General features: G+C 37.8%; 1 protein-coding gene across 1 annotated transcript; it reads left to right on the top strand.

Annotated features, from left to right (window-relative positions):
* The first annotated feature begins 5,225 nt into the window (after positions 1–5,225).
* On the top strand, positions 5,226–8,768 carry LOC148567507 (uncharacterized). The gene is made up of 3 exons (XM_088483549.1): positions 5,226–5,335; positions 5,605–5,731; positions 8,631–8,768. Exons 1-3 carry the CDS (start codon positions 5,226–5,228, stop codon positions 8,766–8,768), a joined length of 375 nt encoding a protein of 124 aa, XP_088339675.1.
* Positions 8,769–23,364: the final 14,596 nt, after the last annotated feature.

Below are 23,364 nucleotides of genomic sequence, written 5' to 3'. Positions count from 1 at the left end.
CGGTGGAAGTGTTGTTTTGTTATGGGCCGGAATGGCTGTGTATGATTATGAATATTGGCTGGTTTTGGATTGAACTGTGAGCCGGAATGACTGTGTATGATATTGATTTATGGCTGAATGCCGAATGAGTTATGGGCCGTATGGCTGACTATGAATTTTGAATTTAAGTCGGATGGCTGAGATGGATGTTGATCCATGGCTGGAACTGAATGAATATATGTTTGAGATACCTGGGTAGTAGCAAGGGTTGTGGTTCGTCCCACTTGCTCCAGGTCAGAGACTGTGATGCCTGGGTAGTAGCGGTAGTAGTAGTGATTCCACTCGCTCCAGGTTGAGCTGTTAAACACCCGCCTGGGTAGTAGCCGCAGTAGTGGTTATTCCACTGGCTCTGGGTTGAGCGGGTAGTAGCAATGGGGTTGTAGCTCAAACCTACTTGCTCCGCGATGGGTGTTTCTGTCCATGGTTAGCTACCAGGACGTGTCGGGTTGGCTATATAACCGACAGATGATATCATCAGCCACTAGGGACAGGCATGCATCATATGCATCTATGTGACATTGTTTTGGTGTGCATATTGTACTTGGTTTGCCTTTGTGATTAACTGCTAATTGTTCTACTTGCTGTAACTATTTGTTTGTGCTTGAACTTTCTATCTGTGTTTGCAATTGGGACTCTGTTGGATTGTGGTGATTTGGTTGATGGTTGGATTGTTTGGGCCTAGGGCCGTGGTTGGATTGTTTGGGCCTAGGGCCGTGGTTGGATTGAGATGGACCGATGGTTGGTTTTGGTTTTGTGTTTCTGATTTGGAAAAATATGAAAGGCTATTTTGGTTCAGCATAGATAAACCTTTTTGAAAGGCTTTTGGTGTCTTTCAGAATTGAATGGTTCCTCTTTTAGAAAAGATTTCCGACTTTACTTTTATTGTAAACCGATGTTTTTGAAAAGAGGCATGAGACGGTTATTAATCACTGGTACGGTTTATCTTCCAGTATCCTATTACAGTAATTCCCAAAAACCCTCTACTGAGAACCCTTTCGAGGATGATGTTCTCACCCCCCCTACATTTTTCCTCTTTCAGGATGTGGACGCAGAAGTTATGAAGAGCTTATTTTATTGTTGTTGTGATGCTCTGTATTGTTTTAGTTATGATTTACTGCACCCTCGCCTTTATCTTGATATAATCTGTAAGAGGGATAGGAATTGTATTGGATTATGTTTGTAATATTATTTATATATATTTATGTATATATATGGATGTACTCTTTATGTGTTTTTGTAAGTTGTATGGTATGTATGGGTGTACGCTGTATCGTAAAAGTATTTTTGGGAGCGGTATTGTGGTTTAAAGTTTTAAACAGGCTCATATTTTAGTATTAAGTAGTATAAGTGTCGTCGTAATGTCCGAGCTATCAGAGTCGCACAGCCGGAAGTGTGAACTTTGGTAGTTAGGGTGTTACATTATGGTATCAGAGCAGTTCTTCCTGTAGAGCCTGAGGAATGGACTGGCTATGTTTCAGTTGCATACTCTGAGTGTCTGTCATGTATTAGGTCTTGTCGAATGTCGAGAATTAGAGCTTTATGCACATGACGGTCTATTGATTAATGCTGTTAGTCTTGCATTGCATGATTCTTGGTATTAAGTTTTGCCGGCTTAATACTAGTGAATTATGTATATGAAAGTACTGATTGGTTATCATAGATGATATACGAGTTTTGAGTAAAGCGAATCGCGGGTTTTGGGAACGTTGGAAATTATTTCTCGAGGCTATTCAGTTGTGTGTCTTGAATCCTGTTTGAGTCAACCTGTTCTTTCATATCCTAACTCGAAGTTCTTGTTTTCTATTCCTTTCGAAAAGTAGTTTGATTTTTCAACCCTATTCCTCTATCCATATGCATTCTTGTTTGATCTCAATTGCATATGCTTGTTTGGGATCCTTGTTGCATCTGTCTTTCTCTGTTTGAGTTCTTCCTGATTCCCATATTCCTTGATATAGCCTTGAACCTGTCTTAATGTGCTGTGACTTTTAACTCCGGGTTCTGAGTCCATTCTTTGAGAAATTGTTGATTTAGTTTTTCTCTTACTTGACAGTGATCACAGCCAATTTTGAGATTTTATAAATTGCTGTTGATTAGATATATACTTTTCTATATATGAGACTTTGAAATTATTTATACAGTTTAACAACTATTTCTTTCTAATACCTTGCCTGTACTTTTACTGGTTTACGCAATTGCACTTACTTTAAAAGTAAATTTTGACCTTTTAGTAATTTTACTATAGTTCCAATGGACATCTTTATTTGATTGTGTATTTGGATATTTTCCGAAATACTGGAAAGAAAGGATTTTTTGCTTTTATTCCGGTTGAGTTTCGTTTGATAAGCTTTACTTAACTATTTTGAATTGAGTTTGGTTTAGCATACTACATGGTTTATGCCATTGTTGTTCTTTTGAAAATGTTGGATTCATAGCTTTCTTCTTATGAACGGACTGGTTCCTTCTTAAGCTTTTCACCTCTATGAATGTCATACGTGATTCTGTTTTTAACTAATCTTTTACATCTTGTGAACATTACCATTGATCTTGGTTTGTCCCCTCTTGTGAATCTCATCCTTATGTGGGTCAGTTTGATTTGTTTCAAGATAGTGCATTATTTATTCTCCCATTATTTCTACAAGAGTTTTTAGTCAAAGATTTATCATTGGGAAATTAAAAATGATTGAGTTATCTTTTTCTACGACTTTTGTATTCTTTTGGTTCAATTGAAAGCTTATTTGATGCCCCATGCCTAGTGAATCTTGTTTGAACTATTTAAGATCCTTTCTTGCAAGGCTTGACTCATTTTTAGTATATCTTAAACTTCTTGAATGTTCTTCTGAGATGGTGATTTCAAGAAACACTTTTGGAGTCTTGTTTTGAACTTTCAAAGAAATTTTGAATTCTCTTTGGAAGAATACTAGACGGAATTTATTTTCTGTTGTTTGATTGAGATTGAAACCATTGTCCACTTTTGACGAAATTAATTTAAAGTTGGCATGTGCTATTTTAAATGAGGTTTTGGAGAACTTCCTTGTTTAGTGGAAATCGGTTTGTTTGTAACGCACCACCTATTTCCTTACCAGATTGTGTGCAAATTTTTACCTTGGAGTTTCTTTTCTAAAAGGAGTTTAATTTTCTCTTTCATCCTTGCTACGAATGTTATACACACTTGTTTGAATATGAACTTTGAGAATTTTTGAACAAGCCTTTGATTTCTCTCCCGAGTTTTATGAACTGCTTTTGGTTAAGTTGTGCATCTAATTATCTTTCTAAAATATTTGAAAAAAATATTTTAGCCTTTAACCAAACCCGTGTGCACCTTGTTTTTAGAACTCGACAAACTCTATTTCAACATGAACTTGCATTAAAGCAAAGCCACGATTATGCTTTTGTTACTCTCTTGAAGAATGTTGTTAATTAACCTTTCTTTTAGATTGCGAAGTGGTTTTTCCGCAAGTTTCGGTTCCTTTATGAACAATGTATTTGGAAGTACTTTTAATCTTGCTCTTGAGTTTTGTGAGCTTTGTCTTGGGTTTGATATTCCTTTTTGTAAACCTCCTACTTCTTCGACTCAACTTGAATTTGTTTCGAACTAAGGGGCTGGTTCTCTTCTGATTGGTTCTATTGGATTTCTTGGATCCAAGTGTTTTCTTTGGAGTTGTCAATCGATTTATTTCTAGCAAACTCCTTTGCTTGGACATCTTTGTCTATCCGGGGATTGGATACATTCTCTCAAATCTATGAGTATTACCCTTGACAATTGTCTCTCCGTTCTAAATCTGGTATCCTTCTGAGTAGACTCGAGACTTGTTTTGATATCACGTGCGACTTGTAGACGTAGTAACGCGATGCATTAGTTCTTTAAGACGTGATACGTATATATGAAAGGTGAAACGGTAGGTGTACCATGTTATGAGTTGTGGATGTTTTGTTCCATGCTAACGGGTTTGCGGTTGTTAGGCTTATGATTTGCCATGAGGTTGTAAAATGATTGGTGGAGTTGGGAGGTTGAGGTTCTGAAGTAAGAACGAGATTTGTCGGCGAACATTGTGGCCGTTGTTTTATTACCAACCTGCTTTGGTAGCCTTTATGTCACATTGATACCGCCTTGTTTTGTGAACGCCTATCTTGGTTTGCACCCTATTTTGTTACCTCAAGTTTTTGTAAAAGTCTTGAGATTATGTGACCTTGTGCATTGAGCCTACCTTGTAACGTTTGCTTTGCAATCACACTCCTACCTTTGCACCCTTATGCATATGACAATCAAAGTATTTGAAAATCGTATATATGATTATATTTTGAGATACTTTTGCTTCTTCCTTAAATGTGTTCAAAGGTGAATTGTTATGGAATTTCTTTCATTTTGTATCAATTTTCGAGGGCGAAAATTTTTATAAGGTGGGTAGAATGTAAGATCCAGGACTTTGAAAAGTCTTTTTATGATCAAGTCTCAAATCATATAGTTATTTACAGCCTCAATTTCAGAAATTATTTTATTAAAGATAATTAAGGCAAGTTTTGATTTATTGGATTTGAGATAAGTTATGATTATTATCCAATTTTATAATTATTGGATTATTTTCTATATTTAAAGTATAAGGTTGATAGTTATGAAATAATAAGGATTTTTATATGATTTGGATTAGATAAATAATATTTTAAATATTATTACTGCTATTTTGGAAAATGAAGAAATTAAGTATATTACTTCTAATTATTTGATTTGGACATTTTATTTGAAAATAATTTGCGAAAGTGATGAACAAATAGTATTTTCTATATATAATTAGGGTTGGATTTAATTGAGTTTCAATTACTATATTATTCCCAATTTTATGTGAAATTACTATAATGCCCCTAACCCTAATTTTTCTAAACCCATTCCCTTCCATCCTTCCTCCAGGCTGCGCAGCCCAACCCCTTTCCTCACTGCCTTTGCTGCGCAGCAACAACAACAATGACACACACAGTTTCCTTTGTTCTCCAAGAAAGAAAGAAACAAAGAGAAAGAGAGATCTGAGGGGGAAGGAGGCCACGTTGCTGCCGCTGCTACCAATCCGCGCCGTCAGGGTCGTCCCATCCACGGAGCCTGAGTCGCGCCGTGTCACTGAGAGGAGAAGGAGATCCGGAAGGGAGGAAGAGCACCGGGGAAGCAGCAGCTCACAGGCCAGCCGCATTCTGCCACCATGTCCAGCTCCTCGCCGTCGCGCTACCGATTTGTCGCCGATTTCGTCATCCGCGCCGTCGTCCTTACTGCGAGACCAGCGCTGCCGTTGCCATCCTTGCACGAGAATAGGTAGAGGCTAGCAGTAGAGGGCGGCGCATGAGAGGGAGTTTGCAGTGAAGGGAGAGTGGTGCCGTCTTGTACGCCGCCGTTGCACCTGGATACCGTCGCCGCTACTGCGAGCTCGCCGTCGCCGGAGCTGGGTAGTCATTGTCCTTGCCAGCAGCGAAGAAGAAGAAGCGAGATGAAACCCCCCTTGTCTGCTACTTCGGTTCGCTGAGAAAGAGCTTGGCGTCGCCTGAGTTACTGTGTCTGCCTCGGGGTTCTGCGAGTTGCTGGAGCCCACTGTCACCGGAGCTGCCCAGAACCACCACTGTGGCTGCCGCTGGGATTGTGAACGGAAGGGGGAGAAGCTGGTTCTGTCATAGCCATTCCCGGGGGAGAAATCAGTCGTGCCACCGTGCCCTGGCGCTGGGAAACGCCACTACCGCGACCAAGTTCCACCGCCGGAGCTTCTGACTACTTCTGCCATCGCCAGAAAAGTTGCCGGTAAGGGTTTTATTTGAGGTTTCTGCCTTTTTGGATTTCGAAAAGGTTTTAATGTTGCGCGGTTTTTATAGTTGATCCACCGAAGTTTCTGGCCGCCGCCAGAGCTGTTGCCGGGGATGGTTCGGAATCGCAGCTGCCTTATTGTGTTATTCGGTAAGAAATTATGTTTCGAATAATCTCGCGTTAGTATTCTGTTGTGTTTGGTTAATGAATGAGTCTTGGTAACGTGGGATCGAGTCCTGATTATTATATGTTGCGATTAGTGTTGCTATGGTTATTGCAAAAGTGGCTGGGAGCTGAGGCTTTAGTTCCCGTCAGTTCGGTTTGAGGCGGAAAGGACTTGATGAGGCATTTGGGCTATGGTTTTGCGTTTTGAGGTAGGGGCGCTTTCCAAAAACTGTGTTTTATGTATTGGAATTATTACATATGGATACTTATGTGAGATATTGTGTATTTGGTGATTGTATCTGCCTTATGTATTATTTGATTGACTCGAATGATTATGGATGTTGATTTGGCTGAATTGTTGTGCGGCTTGTGAAATGTAATGTTTTGAAGTTGATTCTTTAAAGCTTTGAAATCGAGTTTAATCCGTTGAGGATTGATTTGAGTTAATTTTCTTGGGAATGTGAAAAATAGAATGTACTCTTGAATTCACCCTGGTTTACTTTAATTGACTTGGTTTTGGACAAATGATTTATTGCTGAACCGATTCTTTAAAGCTTTGAAAATGAGTTAAATCGGTTGATATTGAGTTGATTTTGAAAGGGTTTTCTTGAGATATGCCACTGAGGCGACTGTTGGATTTAGCTTGCCTTGAATTGATTTCTGGTTTTGAGCTGTTGAAAAGGAATGAGAAACGGTTTAGTTGGGACCCGAACCGGGTGGCAAAAGTCCAAGTTTTAGGGGAGGTGCTGTCGAAATTTCTACAAATTCCTAGTCTTGTTTAAAAAGTTATTTAAAAAGGATTGGATTTGAGAAATTGTATTATTTGATTTATTAAGAGAATATTTATGTTTTCAAGCTTAATTTATTTAATGAACTTTATGCGTTGAGTTTGGCCCATTTAGAAATGAGCTATTTTTACCGTTTGAATCACTGAAGGAAAGAATGATGCTCTAATATTGATTTCAATATAAAAAGGGTCTTTTAGTGATTTCAAAGGAATCTAGACTTTTGATTGAGTAATTAAGTTTGAGGCATTTTGGAAGAGTTAGAAAAATGGGTTCCAAAAAGAAACCTGAAAGTGGTTTGATTCAAATGAACCGGTTCCTTTTCAAATGAGTTGATTTTTGGACTAGGTTAGAACTTGTGATTTTGTATGGCCGGTTTTATAGTAAATTCAGTTTTATTTACTTGAACCGAGAATCTATGATTTTAAGAGTTTCAATGAATTTTAAGGAATTGATATAGGTTGACCTTCCCAAAAGACTTGGGACTCTGCCGAGAAGCTTTTGTTATAAAATCCCATTGTTGGATGAGTGATTTTGAATACTTTGAAATAAATCCTTAACTTGCCATGGTTTTAGAAGTTTTGGAAAGAAAATGCCGAGAGTGGCTTTGTTTTCAAAAGGAGACTCACTTTGAGTAAATTTGGCTTATGAGCCTGAGATGATTTGAGAAAATGAGATATTTAAAGCCAAGGCTGAAAAGAGTTGAAATTTGATTTCAAAGTGAAATGGCTTGAGAAAAGTGATTTATGGCATAAATGCGGTTTTATGAATTTAATGATGTTGAACGGTGGAAGTGCTGTTTTGTTATGGGCCGGAATGGTGTTTATGATTATGAATATTGGCTGGTTTTGGATTGAACCGTGAGCCGGAATGACTGTGTATGATATTGACTTATGGCTGAATGCCGAATGAGTTTTGGGCCGTATGGCTGACTATGAATTTTGAGTTTAAGCCGGATGGCTGAGATGGATGTTGATCCATGGCTGGAACAGAATGAATATATGTTTGAGATACCTGGGTAGTAGCAAGGGTTGTGGTTCGTCCCACTTGCTCCAGGTCAGAGACTGTGACGCCTGGGTAGTAGCGGTAGTAGTGGTGATTCCACTCGCTCCAGGTTGAGCTGTTAAACACCCGCCTGGGTAGTAGCCGTAGTAGTGGTTATTCCACTGGCTCTGGGTTGAGCGGGTAGTAGCAATGGGGTTGTAGCTCAAACCTACTTGCTCCGCGATGGGTGTTTCTGTCCATGGTTAGCTACCAGGACGTGTCGGGTTGGCTATATAACCGACAGATGATATCATCAGCCACTAGGGACAGGCATGCATCATATGCATCTATGTGACATTGTTTAGGTGTGCATATTGTACTTGGTTTGCCTTTGTGATTAACTGCTAATTGTTCTACTTGCTGTAACTATTTGTTTGTGCTTGAACTTTCTATCTGTGTTTGCAATTGGGACTCTGTTGGATTGTGGTGATTTGGTTGATGGTTGGATTGTTTGGGCCTAGGGCCGTGGTTGGATTGTTTGGGCCTAGGGCCGTGGTTAGATTGAGATGGACCGATGGTTGGTTTCGGTTTTGTGTTTCTGATTTGGAAAAATATGAAAGGATATTTTGGTTTAGCATAGATAAACCTTTTTAAAAGGCTTTTGGTGTTTTTGAGAATTGAATGGTTCCTCTTTTAGAAAAGATTTCCGACTTTACTTTTATTGTAAACCGATGTTTTTGAAAAGAGGCATGAGACGGTTATTAATCACTGGTACGGTTTATCTTTCGGTATCCTATTACAGTAATTCCCGAAAATCCTCTACTGAGAACCCTTTCGAGGATGATGTTCTCACCCCCTACATTTTCCCCTTTCAGGATGTGGACGCAGAAGTTACGAAGAGCTTATTTAATTGTTGTTGTGATGCTCTGTATTGTTTTAGTTATGATTTACTGCACCCTCGCCTTTATCTTGATATAATCTGTAAGAGGGATAGGAATTGTATTGGATTATGTTTGTAATATTATTTATATATATTTATGTATATATATGGATGTACTCTTTATGTGTTTTTGTAAGTTGTATGGTATGTATGGGTGTACGCTGTATCGCAAAAGTATTTTTGGGAGCGGTATTGTGGTTTAAAGTTTTAAACAGGCTCATATTTTAGTATTAAGTAGTATAAGTGTCGTCATAATGTCCGAGTTATCAGAGTCGCGCAGCCGGAAGTGTGAACTTTGGTAGTTAGGGTGTTACAATAATCTAATAGCATCTGCAGTCCTTTCTCAGCCTCTGAATCAGATTTTTGCTCAGGTCCCTCAATTTCAGCCAGAAAATACCTGAAATTATAGAAAAACACATAAACTCATAGTAAAGTCTAAAAATGTGAATTTTGCATAAAAACTAACAAAAATATCATAGAAAGTAACTAAAACATACTAAAAACTATGTAAAAACAATGCCAAAAAGGGGTATAAATTATCCGCTCATCAGCACTCTTGTGCAACCCACCAAGGAAGGTGGTGGAAAGCTTGGTGAGAGAGTTCTATGCTAATGCCGTGCCTCAGCCAGGACAACCCTATGGCTATCTTAGCTATGTGAGGGGGAATTCCATTAATTACAGCCATACTAACATAGAGAGGACACTGATGGTGAAGTAGACAACCTCCACCCAGATCTATGAGTAAAGAATGAAGCAACAAGACCAAGGATTTAATGAAATCCTCAATGAAATATGTGTGTTAAATGTGCAATGGATAAATGACAAGGATGGGAGGCCCAACCAACTGAGAAGAAGAGATTTGAGCTCCCAAGCTAGAGGGTGGCTGGATTTTGTGAGGAAGTCCCTAATCCCCACATCCAATACTTTAGAGGTGACCAAAGAGAGAGCTGTGCTTATATACAGTATCATGAGAGGTGAGACTGTCAATGTTGGGGAGCTAATTGCCAACAACATTAACAAAGTGCTGAAAAGCACCAAAGATAGCTCAAGGTTGGCATTCCCCAGCATCATCTAGAGGCTGTGTGATGAAGCAGGGGTAGAGAAAATTATTGATGAAGTGCTAGTAGAGCAAGACAAGCCCATCACTGCCAAGAAGATGGCCAAAGTAGTAGCTGTCCACCCACTTCACAGGGCCAGGGAGCATAGAGCTCATGCCCATGAGCCACAAGGACAACAACAACAAGAAGAAGAAGAGGCAGAGGAGCAACCACATTTTCTAGCACTCCAACCACCACCATATCCGCAATACCAACAATTTTCAGAGGGATTCAATTGGGATCAATTACAAGGAGACATACACCAAATATAGGGAGACCTACACCATCTGAGGGAGGATGTCAACCAACTCAAGGATAATTGATGATCTGGAAGATTGATGGTTTAGAATTCACAATAAATTTTTGTTGCAAGTATAGTTTCTAAACCAAGCAATAATTCTTTCATACAAAAACTTGTTTGTCACTTAAGCAAACCCAATAAAATTTATAACCGAAGTATTCAAATCTCGGGTCGTCTTCTCAAGGAATTGCAGGGCAGTATGATTTATTATTGGTTATGGAAAATTGTACATTTTTGGGTTTTTGGAATAATGAACAAGTAATTTAAATGGCAAGAAAAATAAATTAATAATTAGAAAATCTCTTGGCAAGGTATGAGAATTGGGAATCCTATCCTAGTTATCCTTATCAGGTGTGATGAGAATTGGATTTTTGCTCCCACTTTGTTAACCCTTACTAAATAAAGGAAGGTCAAGTGGACTAATTAATTTGATTCCTCAGTCCTAGTCTACTCCTATGGAAAGACTAGCTTTGGAGGGATGCAAATCAATCCGCAATCCTAATTTCCAATCAACGGCTGAGTTTGATAACTCAAGCGTTACCAATTACTTAACCAAAACCAAAAGGGAAAATAAATCTAAATTAAATTGAAAGCATCATAAATAGAATAGAATGATCATTAATCTGAAATACCTCGAATTATATTAAATAGAATATTCAAATCTTAACATGAAAAGGTTCATAAGCTAAATTGGCAACATAAGTAATTAACAAATAAAAGCATTAGAGTATCTAAAAGTAGAAGAGAAACATAAAATAAAAGAATTATTGAACCTGGCATTGAAGTAATAATCATAAAATAAAAGGAATCCTAATCCTAAAACTTGAGAGAGGGGGGAGAGCCTCTCTCTCTAAAAGCTACATCTAAAACCTAAAATTGAATAATGAATGTATGATTGATTGTCGTAATCGTCTCTCCTTGATTCCTCTATTCTCTGGCTTATATTTTGTGTTTCTGGCTTAGATCTGGGCCAAAAAGGGGCCCAGAAATTGCTGAGGGCGTTTTCTGCAGATTCTTGCACATGGCGTTTGTCACGCGTGCGCGTGGGTCACGCGTTCGCGTCATCTGGGAGTTTTCCTTGTCATGTGAACGCGTCAGTCACGCGTCCGCGTCAATTGCGTTCTGCTCAAGGCACGTGTCTGCGTCGTCCACGCGTGCGCGTCGCTTGTGTTTTGCGCTAGGCACGCATCCGCGTCGTCCACGTGTACGCGTCTCTACCTTTTCTTCAAAACTCTATTTTTGTGCTTTCCTTCCATTTTTGTGTGTTTCCTTTCTGTCCTCTAAGCCATTCCTGCCCTTTGAAGCCTGAAAATACTTAACACACAAATCACGGCATCGAATGGTAATAAAGGATAATTAAAATTAATACTTTTAAAGCATAGCAAACATGTTTTCACACTTACCATATAATAACGAAGGAAAAGTAAAACCATGCAATTCATATGAATAAGTGGGTGAATAATTGATAAAAACACTCAATTTGAGCACCAGATGAATCATAAAATAGGGGTTTATCAACCTCCCCACACTTAAACAATAGCATGTCCTCATGCTAAATCCAAGAGAAATGGTAAAGTTAGAATGGTGGAATCTTATGCAATGCAATCTATTCTAAATGCAAACTATCTAAATGAATCATGCAATTCTAATTATCATCCACCTATATATATAGAGCTTACATGTGGTTAATTTGATTCATACTTTCAAGGAATCATATAGCCAGGCCTATATCACGTTAAAGCACTTTCACAATTGAGTTGGGTTAAAATATTTCACAAACTTGCAAGACAGTTAAATAATTAAATCTGGATATATGGAGATAAGCTATTGAACCCTCACTGGATTTTGTGATTACTCTCTAGTTACTCAGTGTTTGGGGTTAATCACTATTATTTTCTATTCCTGCTTTCTAAAACTTTGTTCTTCATCTAACCAATCAACAAATATACAATGTATACATACAAACATCATGAGGTCTTTTCAAGATTGTAATAGGGCCAAGGTAAAGGTAAGGGTATATATAAGGCTAAGTAAGCTATAAGTTGAATCCTTAATTAGTCTAAGATCTCACCTAACATATATATTCTCTATAAAAATTCAAAATTATCCTGATCTGCCCAATTTTTCCCACTTTGTGTCACATACTCATGTACCAAGTTTATTTTGTTTTTACCTCCATGTGCATTGATTCCTTTATTAAACTTATCATTGGGGCGAATCTGTCCCCTTATTTAATTACTTAAATAAATAATTTTTTCTTTTAATTTTAAATAAAAAATTAAAAAAGCACGTGGGGTGTTTTTTTTTTTTTGAAACATAAACATAACATTTTCAATGCACATGGTATTTTCATTTATTTTGGTTTCATATGAGTATGCTCCCAAAATCCTGATTATTTTATTAATTTAATCCTTTCCTATCAACACAGGTTTCCATGTTTTCCCACACTTAGTGAATACACAATCTCTATCCTAAGCTAACCAAGGATTCAACTTGGGATTTTTAATTTGTTTTTCTGCTTAAGGCTAGTGATGTGGTTATAGAACAAGAGGGGATTAAAAGGCTCAAGGGGGCTAACGAAGGTGATGTGAGAGGTAGGCTTATTTGGAATAAGTGTGGAAAAATTCAAATGATGGCCTCAATCATATGCGGGTATGTATCTACATTCTATATTGGACATATAGATTAAAACAAAGTAAAGATTACAAGCATAGAAAAGAAGTGCGAAACACACAGGAATGAAATTTATGGTTAAATGCAACCATACAATTAGGCTCAAAGACTCACGGGTTGTGTGTTCGTTGGCTCAAAAACCATATATCAGTTATGTATGTCATACAAGTAGAAATCCAGATTTCCCATTATTCTCAATGTGAATCTTTGAATGGCTCTTATAAAGTTTTGTATTTTCCTTGAAAAAATGTTACCAAATTAATCAACATTTATTGCTATATATATACAGTGTGTGGATTGTTGTGATTCTGTTAAACTAAAGTTTCTAGTTTACTCTTTTTATTTTCAATTAAACCAAGTTATCGTATGCTAAAAGGGTAAACTAAACTAATTAATCCATATATTCTATATCACAACTTAATAAGCTAAAAGTGCAACTAAACTAGATATCTAAGATATATATATATATATAAACCAAAGTGCAAAATGCAGAAATACAGTAAAAGAAAAATATGCAAGTACTGGAAGATAAATAAGATAAGATATAATAAAAATAAAAATAAAAATATAAAAAAATAAGCAAAATAGGAAAAAAAGAGAGTCTAAAAAGTGGTTCACCAAAATAAAGTTTGCTAGAGATGGCGACCTCCCTACACTTAAATAATAGCATCGTCCTCGATGCTCACTCAAGCTGGGTGTGAAGAAGTGTCATCTCCGGAAGGATCTGCAGTAGGTGTCTCTGTGGTGGTCTGAGGCTCTGCAGTCTGTATGAGTGTCGGAGGGTCTGCCTGTAGAGGGATCTCTGGATCAGCTGGCTGTATCTAATGGGGCTCCTCATGGTGTGGCGCAGCCTGCTTAGGTCCTGCCTGCTCAGCCTCTGCACGTGCCTCCACCTCAAGATCATCCGCCTCCTCATCAGATGGCTCTGATGGTGTATCAGGCTCGGAGGGAAAGTCACTGCCGGATCGGATCATCAACTTTAAGTGCTCATAGCGTCGCTTGTTGCGATGCTCCATATGATCTAATCGTGCGAAGAGTCGGTGCACGAGGTGATAAATGGGCTCTGAGGCAGGTGGAGTTACTGTAGTGGCAGCTGGGGCAGTGGATGCAGAAGAGGCAGCGGAAGATGTGGCTGCCTCAGTAGAGGTAGTGAGAAATGGAGGTCTGTATACCAGAGCCTGGAACTCCCTGCTATGAGGGATAATCTTCTTGCAGTCGGCGGAGGTTGGCTTTTCATCAGCAATCTCCCAGGGCACCTCAACTCGGCGGCCTAGCTGAGTAATCAAGTATGGCAAAGGGAGGGTGCCTCTGACATTGACTCTGGCCATGTAATACCGGATGAAGCGGGGCAGATGTAAGTCCTTTCTTTCCATCACACACCAGATGAGGGTAACCATAGCATCTGGCACCTCTGTCTCATAAGTGCTCGGCATCACGTAGTTACTCAGGATTTGCTGCCAAAGTCGAGCCTCATCATTCAGGTAGATAATCTTTATTCCTTCTGGGGCCACTGTGGATTTGCCCATGACCCATGGGACAGTGGGATCAATGGCTATAGTCCTCTTGATTGCGTCCCAGTCAAATCTCATGAATCGCATATCCTCCTCAGCCTGTTGGTAACCGTCTGGCTGATCTGACTTAGGCTGAAGTTGGAGGATTTCTTCAATGGCTTCCTCAGTAATAAGAATTTGCTTCCCTCTGAGTTGGACTGCATCTAGGGATGTTTTGAAGTAGTTACAGTAGAATTCTCTGACCCAGGATGAGTTGACTTCAGTCAAGTTCCTTTCCAAGAAGAATTAGCCTCTCTGTTTAATTTGTTTTGAAGTATATTATTTGAGTTCTTCTGGAATTTTGAATGTCCTTTCCCGGTATAGGTTCCTGGAAGTGGCAAAAACTGGATACTTTAGCTCACAGTATCTGTTGGCAAACTTGATAGAGTCTGTGGCGGGCAGTAGCTGATCAGCCTTTTCCTGCGGGGTGAAATTCTTTTCCTGCCAGGAATCGTCGTGGAGGATTGAAGAAATGAAGATTGATGGTTTAGAAGTTATAGTAAACTCTCGTTGCAAGTATAGTTACTAAACCAAGCAATCAACCTTTCTTACAAAAGTTTTCATTGTCACAAGTAACAAACCTCTTTAAAATTAATAACCGAGTATTTAAACCTCGGGTCGTCTTCTCAAGGAATTGCAGGGAAGTATGTTCTTATTATTGGTTATGAGTCTTGTAAATTGGGGGTTTTGAAAGTAAGAAACCAGTATGTTAAATGATAAGAAAAATAAAATAGTAATAATAAAATAAACTCTTGGCAAGGTATTAGAACTGGAAGTCCTATCCTTATCAATTATGATGAGAATTGGATTTTAATCCCACTTTGTTAACCTCTAACTATGAAGGTAAATCAAGTGGACTAATTAGCTTGATCCTCAGGTCCTAGTCAATTCCTATGGAAAGACTAGAGTTATTGGAGCAACTCCCAATTTCAACCACTGCTTTGTTTGACAGCTCAAGCGTTACCAATTACTTAACCAAAGCCAAAAGGAAGAAAATATCTAAATTAAATTAAAAGCATTCATAAATCTGAAATACCTCAATTAGTATTAATTAAGAAAATCATAACATGAATGTAGCATAAGCTAAATTGAAAAGATAAATAATAATTAAAGGTATATAATAAAAGTAGAAAATAAATAAGAGGAACATTGAACCTGTGATGAAGAAGAAATAATCCTAAATCCTAAAACTAAATCCTAAGAGAGAGGAGAGAACCTCTCTCTCTAAAAACTACATCTAAAACTAAAAATTATGAATTGTGAGCTTCTTATAATGAATAGATGGATTCTCCCACTTTATAGCCTCTAATCGGTGTTTTGTGGGCCACAAACTGGGTCGAAAACAGCCCAAAAATCGCTGGAGAAGAAATTTGCCACGCTGATTTTCGTCACTGCGACGTGTCCGCGTGGAGCACGCAGTCGCATCGCCTAGCATCAAGGAAACTATGGCATATTATATATCAAATCGAAGCCCCGGATATTAGCTTTCTAACATAACTGAAACCGCATCATTTGGACCACTGTAGCTAAAGTTATAGCCGTTTAAGTGAGAAGAGGTCAGGCTGGACAGCTTAGCAATTTCTCCAACTTCTCGTATTCCTTCCACTTTTGCATGCTTCCCTTCCATCCTCTGAGCCATTCCTGCCCTGTAATCTCTGAAATCACTTAACACACATATCAAGACATCTAATGGTAATAAGACAGGATTAAACATAGGGAACTTAAGGCCAAAGAAGCATGTTTTCAATCAAAGAACATAATTAGGAAGGCAAATGTAAAACCATGCAAATAGTATGAATAAGTGGGTAAAGAGTTGATAAAAACCACTCAATTGAGCACAAGATAAACCATGAAATAGTGGTTTATCAACCTCCCCACACTTAAATATTAGCATGTCCTCATGCTAAGCTCAAGAGAAACTATAAAGATGAAGAGGAATGGTAGATTAATATGAAATGCAACCTATCTATATGAATGCACTACATGCAAAATATTTCTACCTACTTAGTTAAAAGTAAACAAATCTTTCAAGAAGAAATATGAACTAGATTTTACTAATTCAAATCATAAAAATGAAGTACAAATAGACTTGTAGAAGAAAATAGCTCATGAAAGCCGGGAACAAAGAATCGAGCATCGAACCCTCACTGGAAGTGTATGCACTCTAATCACTCAAGTGTTTTAGGTTTGATTCTCTCAATTCTCTACTAACCTTGCTTTCTAAGGCTTGCTCTTCATCTAACAATCAACATAAATTTAATGCAAAGATACACATATCAAGAGGTCTTTTAAGGGTTGTAATGGGGTTAGGGTCAAGGTAGGATTATATTTGGTCAAGTGGACTAAAATCTGAATGCTTAATTAACTTAAACTTTCCACCTAACTTTAGACAATCCATGTAATTATAATACCACATCTAACTATCTATTAACCATGTTTTACACATATTCATGCATTCTAATTTCAAGTACAGTACATATGCATTGCTTTCATCATTTACTTTGGGGCATTTTGTCCCCTTTTTGCTTAATTGCTCTTTTTTTTTCTTTTCTTTTTCTCACCTCTTTTTATATATCAATATATATATATATATATATATATATATATATATATATATATATATATATATATTCTTTTCTTTTATTTTTCTCAATGCATATGATTAAATTATTGGATGCATGAATCATGTCCTAAACATTTTTTTCACATTTTTAGAAAATTCTAACATACTCAATTCTCAAACCAAATGTTTCCAAATTTAACTTCCCCACACTTAATTCATGAGCACTCTCACTAGTCTAAGCTAACCAAGGATTCAAATTAAGGACATTATTGTTTTTCGCTTAGAGTTAATGATGTGCTAAAGTAAAGAACAAAGGGGTATAATAGGCTCAACATTGGTTTGCAAAGAATAATGAAAGGGTAAGGCCATATGGGTATGTAAGCTCAGTGAAACAAAGGCCTCAATCATGTAAGTGCATGCATACATCAAACCATGGAAATATAGAATCAAGCAAGACAAAGATCACAATTTTAGAGAGAAAAACACACCAAAAATAAAATTTTGGTTGATAAAATGCAACCAATCAAATAGGCTCAAAATCTCACAGGTTTTGTGTGTTCAAGCTCTAAACCATGTTCCAGTATAATATTTCTTCAAACAAATTTAACATTAAATTTCATACAAATTAGTGAAATGCTCTAAAAGGTTTCTTGAAAAAGAAAATATGACTTCAACCAAGTGGTAAAATATGCACAAAATCAAATAATCATGCAATCAATCATGCAAATGCAACAACTAACTACAAAGAAAATTTAAACATTGGTGTTGAGACAAGAAAGTACTAACCCATGGAAATCGGTATCGACCTCCCCACACTTAAAGATTGCACCGTCCTCGGTGCATGCTAAGATGTGCAAGTGGATGGGGGTTGTGGTTCCTCAGCTGGGGCTCTTTTTGTTCCTTTCCTTGCCGGTAGTTTAGGAGTAGCTTTCTCTTTACCCTTCTTGGTGGCCATCCTGAAAAGGGAAAAAGAAAGTAAGTTTTATAGCTAAGGGTTAGAGCAAGGAAGAGAGCGGAAAAGGTGGTAATCAATGCACAATAAAGAACAATGACGTTAACACATGGTCGTGACTATATGTGAAAAGTTCATCAATGGAAATATAGCAAGTGCATGTAATAACAGTTGAATGCAAGATGTTTATTGGCATGCTGGCAAAGGCATGAGTAGCATAGATCAAGCATTCAATGTCCAAGTTAGATTACCAAGTCTTTCAAACTAATAACATGTTTATAATGACATTTATATTGAATGAATATGATATCAAAAAGGGTTTTGTGAAAAGCAAGCATTCAGAGTAGTAGGATAAAAGATATTGAAAAACAGTGCATAATGCCATACGGGCGTTTTCACAAACACATAGCATGCATGGTAAATATCCATCCAACCCCCAACCTAATCCAATGTGAGAGAGCATTTCTAGCATGATTTCCTTATTCCTCTTCCAAGGTTCAGAGGAAATCCAAGTATGAGAAATTTCTCTTCTGAGACAATTACCCAATTGGATGAAGATAGAAAGCTCTCTAGTAAAATCGAGAGAAAAAAAAGAAGAAGAAGAATAAGAACTACAATTGATCTATTGAATCACAATAGAGCTCTCTAACCCGATGAAAAGAGTTAGTTGATCGTTGCTCTACCAAAATAGAAAAGAAAGAAAGTGCAGAAAAGTAAAGATGAAGGTTAAAACTGAAAATAAAACTTCAAAGTTCATAAATGAAAATTACAACTAAAATGAAACTACTCCTAAAGAAGAAAAGAAGAGAAAAGGAAGAAGAGTGGTTGAGGGGAGGGGTCCGAAGACCCACTCGCCTTGGAGTGTGCCAATTCACAGAAGTTCGAATCGGTCTTCACTCTCTCCCCCTTCCTTCAATTCTCCGTTCCAGAATGAAATCAATGTAGAAACTAAGGCCTTTTTATAGGCTCTCCTAAATTACAAAATGAAATGAAATTAAAAGCAAATTACAATGAAATGAAAATTAACTATTCTAGATGCTTCTTGTGGCCTTGATTGGTTGACAATTGTGGGCTTGCTTGCTTGAGCTTTGAAGTGGACTTGAGAGAGAAGTAAATCAAATTGAGGTCCAAGGTGACTTGGCTTTATTGCTTCCGTTAGCCACACTAACACTACAAGTGTGGCGTTAGTGCTGAAGTTAGTGTGGCTAACGTCACACTTGCTACCCAGTTGGTGTTTTTGGGGCTTAAAAGATGCCTCTGGTTTGTGCTCCAATTTCATGCCCACTATAGCGTATTATATATCGTTGGAAAGCTCTGAATGTCAGCTTTCTAACGAAACGAGAATCACTTCAATTGGATTTCTGTAACTCAAGTTATGCTCCTTTGAAGGTGACAAGGTCGCTGGCATAGTCGCTGGCATTATTGGAAAAAGTGAGTCACGATAACGTTAGCGATCAGGGGATGAATATTGCCAGGTTCTGAAGTTCAAACTTAATGTCCACCCCATACTATTATATATTATTGAAAAGCCCTGGATGTCTAATTTCCAATGCCTTTGGAAGCGCATCATTTGGAGCTCTATAGCTCGAGTTACATTTCTAGGAAGGTGAAGAGGTCAGCTGGCCTTACTACAGGTTGATATGATGTTCATCTTTGCACTTTCGGGGCAGGTTTTCTCCCTCAAATTTAGTGTCCACCATGTAGTGCCATATATTCTTGGAAAGCTCTGGAATCCTACGTTCCAATGCCACTGAAATCACCTATTTTGGAACTTTGTGGCTCAAGTTATTCTTGTTTGAAGAAGGCATGGTCAGGCTGCCAGGTGAGATCTTTGCCCACGTTAATATCCACGTTAGTGTAACTAACGTGGCCATTAACGTGGGTCTTTCTTTGCTTCGCAAACGTTAGTGGCACTCACTTTTTCCATTAACATTGGCGTTTCCCTTTCCTTCCACGTTAGTTCCCACGTTAATGTAACTAACGTGGAAGCTAATGTGGGTCTTCTTTTGCTTCGCTAGCGTTATTGGCACTCACTTTTGCCAATAACGCTGCTCCTTTTTCAAAGTTAATGCCATTAACTTTCTCACTAACGTTGGGGCTTCTCTTTTCTTCCACGTTAGTGCCCACGTTAGTGGAGCTAACGGGGTTGCTAACGTGGGTCTTCTTGCCTTTTGCTAACGTTAGTGGCGTTAACGTTCTCACTAACTTTCTAAGCTTTCCTTCCTTCCACTTTAATGGCCACGTTAGTGGCGCTAACGTAGCCACTAACGTGGCTCTTCTCTGCTTCTTTTGGTCTAAAATCAAGTAAACAAAGTGTATCAAAGTAACATACAAGACAAACTTCATTATACTAAGTATGCTAATAATACCCAAAATCAAAACTTCCCTTAGTGCCCACTATAAGAAAAATGGCCTATGGCCACGCTTTTTTTTGGCCACGCTTAAGTGGTCAATGGCCACGCTTTTATGAGGGTGGCAATTGAAGAGAGATTTGGCCACATTTTTTTGCTACGTTTCAAAAGCGTGGCAAAAAAGGTCAATGGCCACGCTTTTATGAGGGTGGCAATTGATTAGAGATTTGGCCACGCATTTTTGCTATACTTAAAAAGCGTAGCCATAGAGAGAAACAGGCACGCTTTTAAAGCGTGGCAACAGAGTTTCATTATTGTGTCATTTTAAAAGCGTAGCCATTTCCTACAAGTCTTTTGGCGCGCTTCAAAAGCGTGGCCAAAAGGTTCCAAAGGAAAAAAAAAACGTTTTAATTAAGTGCCTTCGAAATGACCTTGACTTACACAATTGGCACACCCTCTCTCTTCGAAACTTCATCTTTCTCCATCTTCATGGTGCACTGGCCATATCCCGTTTCTCCCTCTTTCAAAGAACCTAAACCCTAAATCGTTCAGATGGCAGTGGTTAACCCTCTCTTCATTATCCCTCACCCTAAACACTGATGATTAACCTTCTCTTCAGCACTCCAAACAACATCGAAGAACCCTAGCACTCCGCGAAGAACCACAGCACTCTGCGAAGAACATCGCCGACGCCGCAATGCCTCCGTCGATGCTCCCTTCGCCGCTGCTCCCTTCTTCGCTGCAAACCCCTAACCCTTTTCCATTTTTCACTGGGCTATCGAGCCAGCAGGTAGCAGCGTCTTCATCCCCTGCGCCATCGCGTCGAGCCCCTTCGCCCTCCATCATCGAGCCCTGTCTAGCCATCGTCGTCCAGCGCCTCTCCCTTTCTGACGGCCACTGCGTCTTCTTCCACTTCCTACACTACAGTCCTTTCAACACAGAGCTAGGGATCGGACATTGCAAGGTTCATGGAAACTTCACAACTTTGAACTTCTGTATTTCCAATTTTTTTCTTCTTTTCATCATTCTCACTCTTCGATCTCTCCAAAAATCTCATTCTCCTCTCTTCCTTCTGTAATTCAAAGGAGTTTTGCTTGGGATTTTTTTCCTTTTTCCCAGTGAGGGTTTTTGTGTTACGGAGAGAGCGAGAGAGAGAGAGAATGATGATGAAGCCTCTGACTCAGGTTGGTTCTTGATTTTTTTTTGTCTGATTTTTCATTGCTTCTATTTGTTTTTCTGTTTTGTTCTTGAGTTAATTCTGGTCTGTTCCTAAGTATTTTAGTTCTTGATTTTTGTTATAATTTTTAATTTGTTCTTGATTCTTGGTTGGCATATTTTCTGCAGTTCTCTAGTATTCTCTTGGTTGCTATTCTTGATTCTTGATTTTTGTTATGATTTTTAATGCTTCATTTATTTCCTGTTCTGTACTTGAGTTGATTCTGTTCTTGATTTTTGGTTCTTGATTTTTCACTGCATCTATTTTTTCATTGATCGATTCTGCTCTTGATTTCTGTTCTTGTATTTTGTCTGCATCATTTTTTTCACTGCCAGTTTCTGTTCTGTTCTTGATTCTTGATTTTTGTTGATTTTGAATTTGTTTTCTAACTTTTGGACAAATACTGTGCTGATTTCACTGTCTACATAATGCATTGGGAATTTCTTTGGAGTTATGTTAAGTTTATAGCCTCTAACGGATAATGAATTTGGATAAACCAAAGTGAATCTTCCCTCTAATTTACCTCATATTTTTCACCAAGAAAGTTAATCCATACATATATATCCACCAAGAAATTCTAGTTATGTCTTTCAACATTATAATTGGAAGTTCCAAAAATGGATAGGTTCATCTATCTTTTAACTATTGTAAAATATTCTTAGGTAAAATACTTTTATTTATGAATAATAGTAGAATGTCATGATACCTCTATGATTTTTCTGTCTTGTTTGCCATCAGTTGACTTAGCTAAAGAACTTGTAATATCATGTTATTTTAAAAAACATGTAATGTGCTGCATATCAAAGATGGTTTCTATATGTATCTTGTAAAAACCATCATTCTAATATAATGGTTTGGTTATTTAGGTCCTACTCAGTCAGTGGTTTGGGAAGCCATGGTGCCTTCCAAAAAAGGACTTGTGTGGGTCATCCTAAGGCTTCTTCTGTTGAGAAGCTAACAAAAGACTTATGCACTAGTTAATTGATGAGAAATGATGTCAATCATGAAGTTAATTGAGCAAAACATCTCTTTGCAAAACATCATATTAATATTTTTCTGCATTTGATTTCCAGGGTTTCTACAATGCAAACAAATTTGCCAAGCTTGTGAGAAGAAGAGAGTTCATGGCCAGCGCCGCTGAGGGAACCACCGGGGCTCTTACCTGCGCCACTTGTAGCTGCCATAGAAACTTCCATAGAAGAAAGGAACTAGCTGCACCATACAGGTAGCTGCTACCTCGTTTCTTTCTTTCTTAACACAGACATGGATACTTCAATTCTACTTAGATTCTAAAATTAAACAAAATGTTTGAAACTACTACTGCTTCAATTATCTAGTTTTATTATTATTATTCAATTGTGGGGATTCTTGTTTTGTTATTGTTAAAGTGGGGTTTGATTTATTGATGGGGCTCATCAATGTGTAGAGTTCCATTTTGCTTTGTTGTATGTTGAAATTTAATAGAAAAGTGTGGGGCTTAAATGAGAGTGTTTATTTTTAGGCAGGACTATTATCTATAACAATATATAATGCCAAAACATGGGGTTTGGTGTCCAATTTTCTATTTCCTATTTTAACCCTACTAACATAATTCAAAAATATTATACAGTTACTTATTTTTCTACCATATTTAACTAACAGTTACAAAAACTCACGCATAAGTTCTATTCAATTCTTTACTCCACAATCTCTCTTTTTTAATTTTTTAATTTTTTTGTGGCCATATATGAAATGAAAAAAAAAATAATTAGAAGCCAACAAGTGTTTAACCAGTAGTGATAAATAGTTTTTTATAGATCTTATTATATTCTGAGATATTCATTTAAATTATATTTTGTTTAATTTTATGTTAGTCTTTGTTTGTACTTTGTGTAGTGTTATTTTGAGTATGTCTGTGAGTATTGTACTCTGATGGTCTGTCCGGCAATTTAGCCTAATTCTAATTATTCTATTAGAATTTTTTTTGTAATCA

Source organism: Arachis ipaensis, chromosome B4, assembly GCF_059453495.1.
Source record: "Arachis ipaensis isolate K30076 ecotype BB chromosome B4, ASM5945349v1, whole genome shotgun sequence".
Lineage (NCBI taxonomy): Eukaryota > Viridiplantae > Streptophyta > Magnoliopsida > Fabales > Fabaceae > Arachis > Arachis ipaensis.
Note: the sequence above shows the minus strand (reverse complement) of the source record. Positions and strands in the feature narration are given on the sequence as shown.

Excerpts from the sequence above, each read along its gene's own strand:
- LOC148567507 (XM_088483549.1), top strand. The coding sequence starts at position 5,226 with ATGTCCAGCTCCTCGCCGTCGCGCTACCGATTTGTCGCCGATTTCGTC. Across the intron at positions 5,336-5,604 it reads CCATCCTTGCACGAGAATAG|CCCACTGTCACCGGAGCTGC; the intron begins GTAGAGGCTAGC and ends GAGTTGCTGGAG. Across the intron at positions 5,732-8,630 it reads AGTCGTGCCACCGTGCCCTG|GACGCAGAAGTTACGAAGAG; the intron begins GCGCTGGGAAAC and ends TTTCAGGATGTG.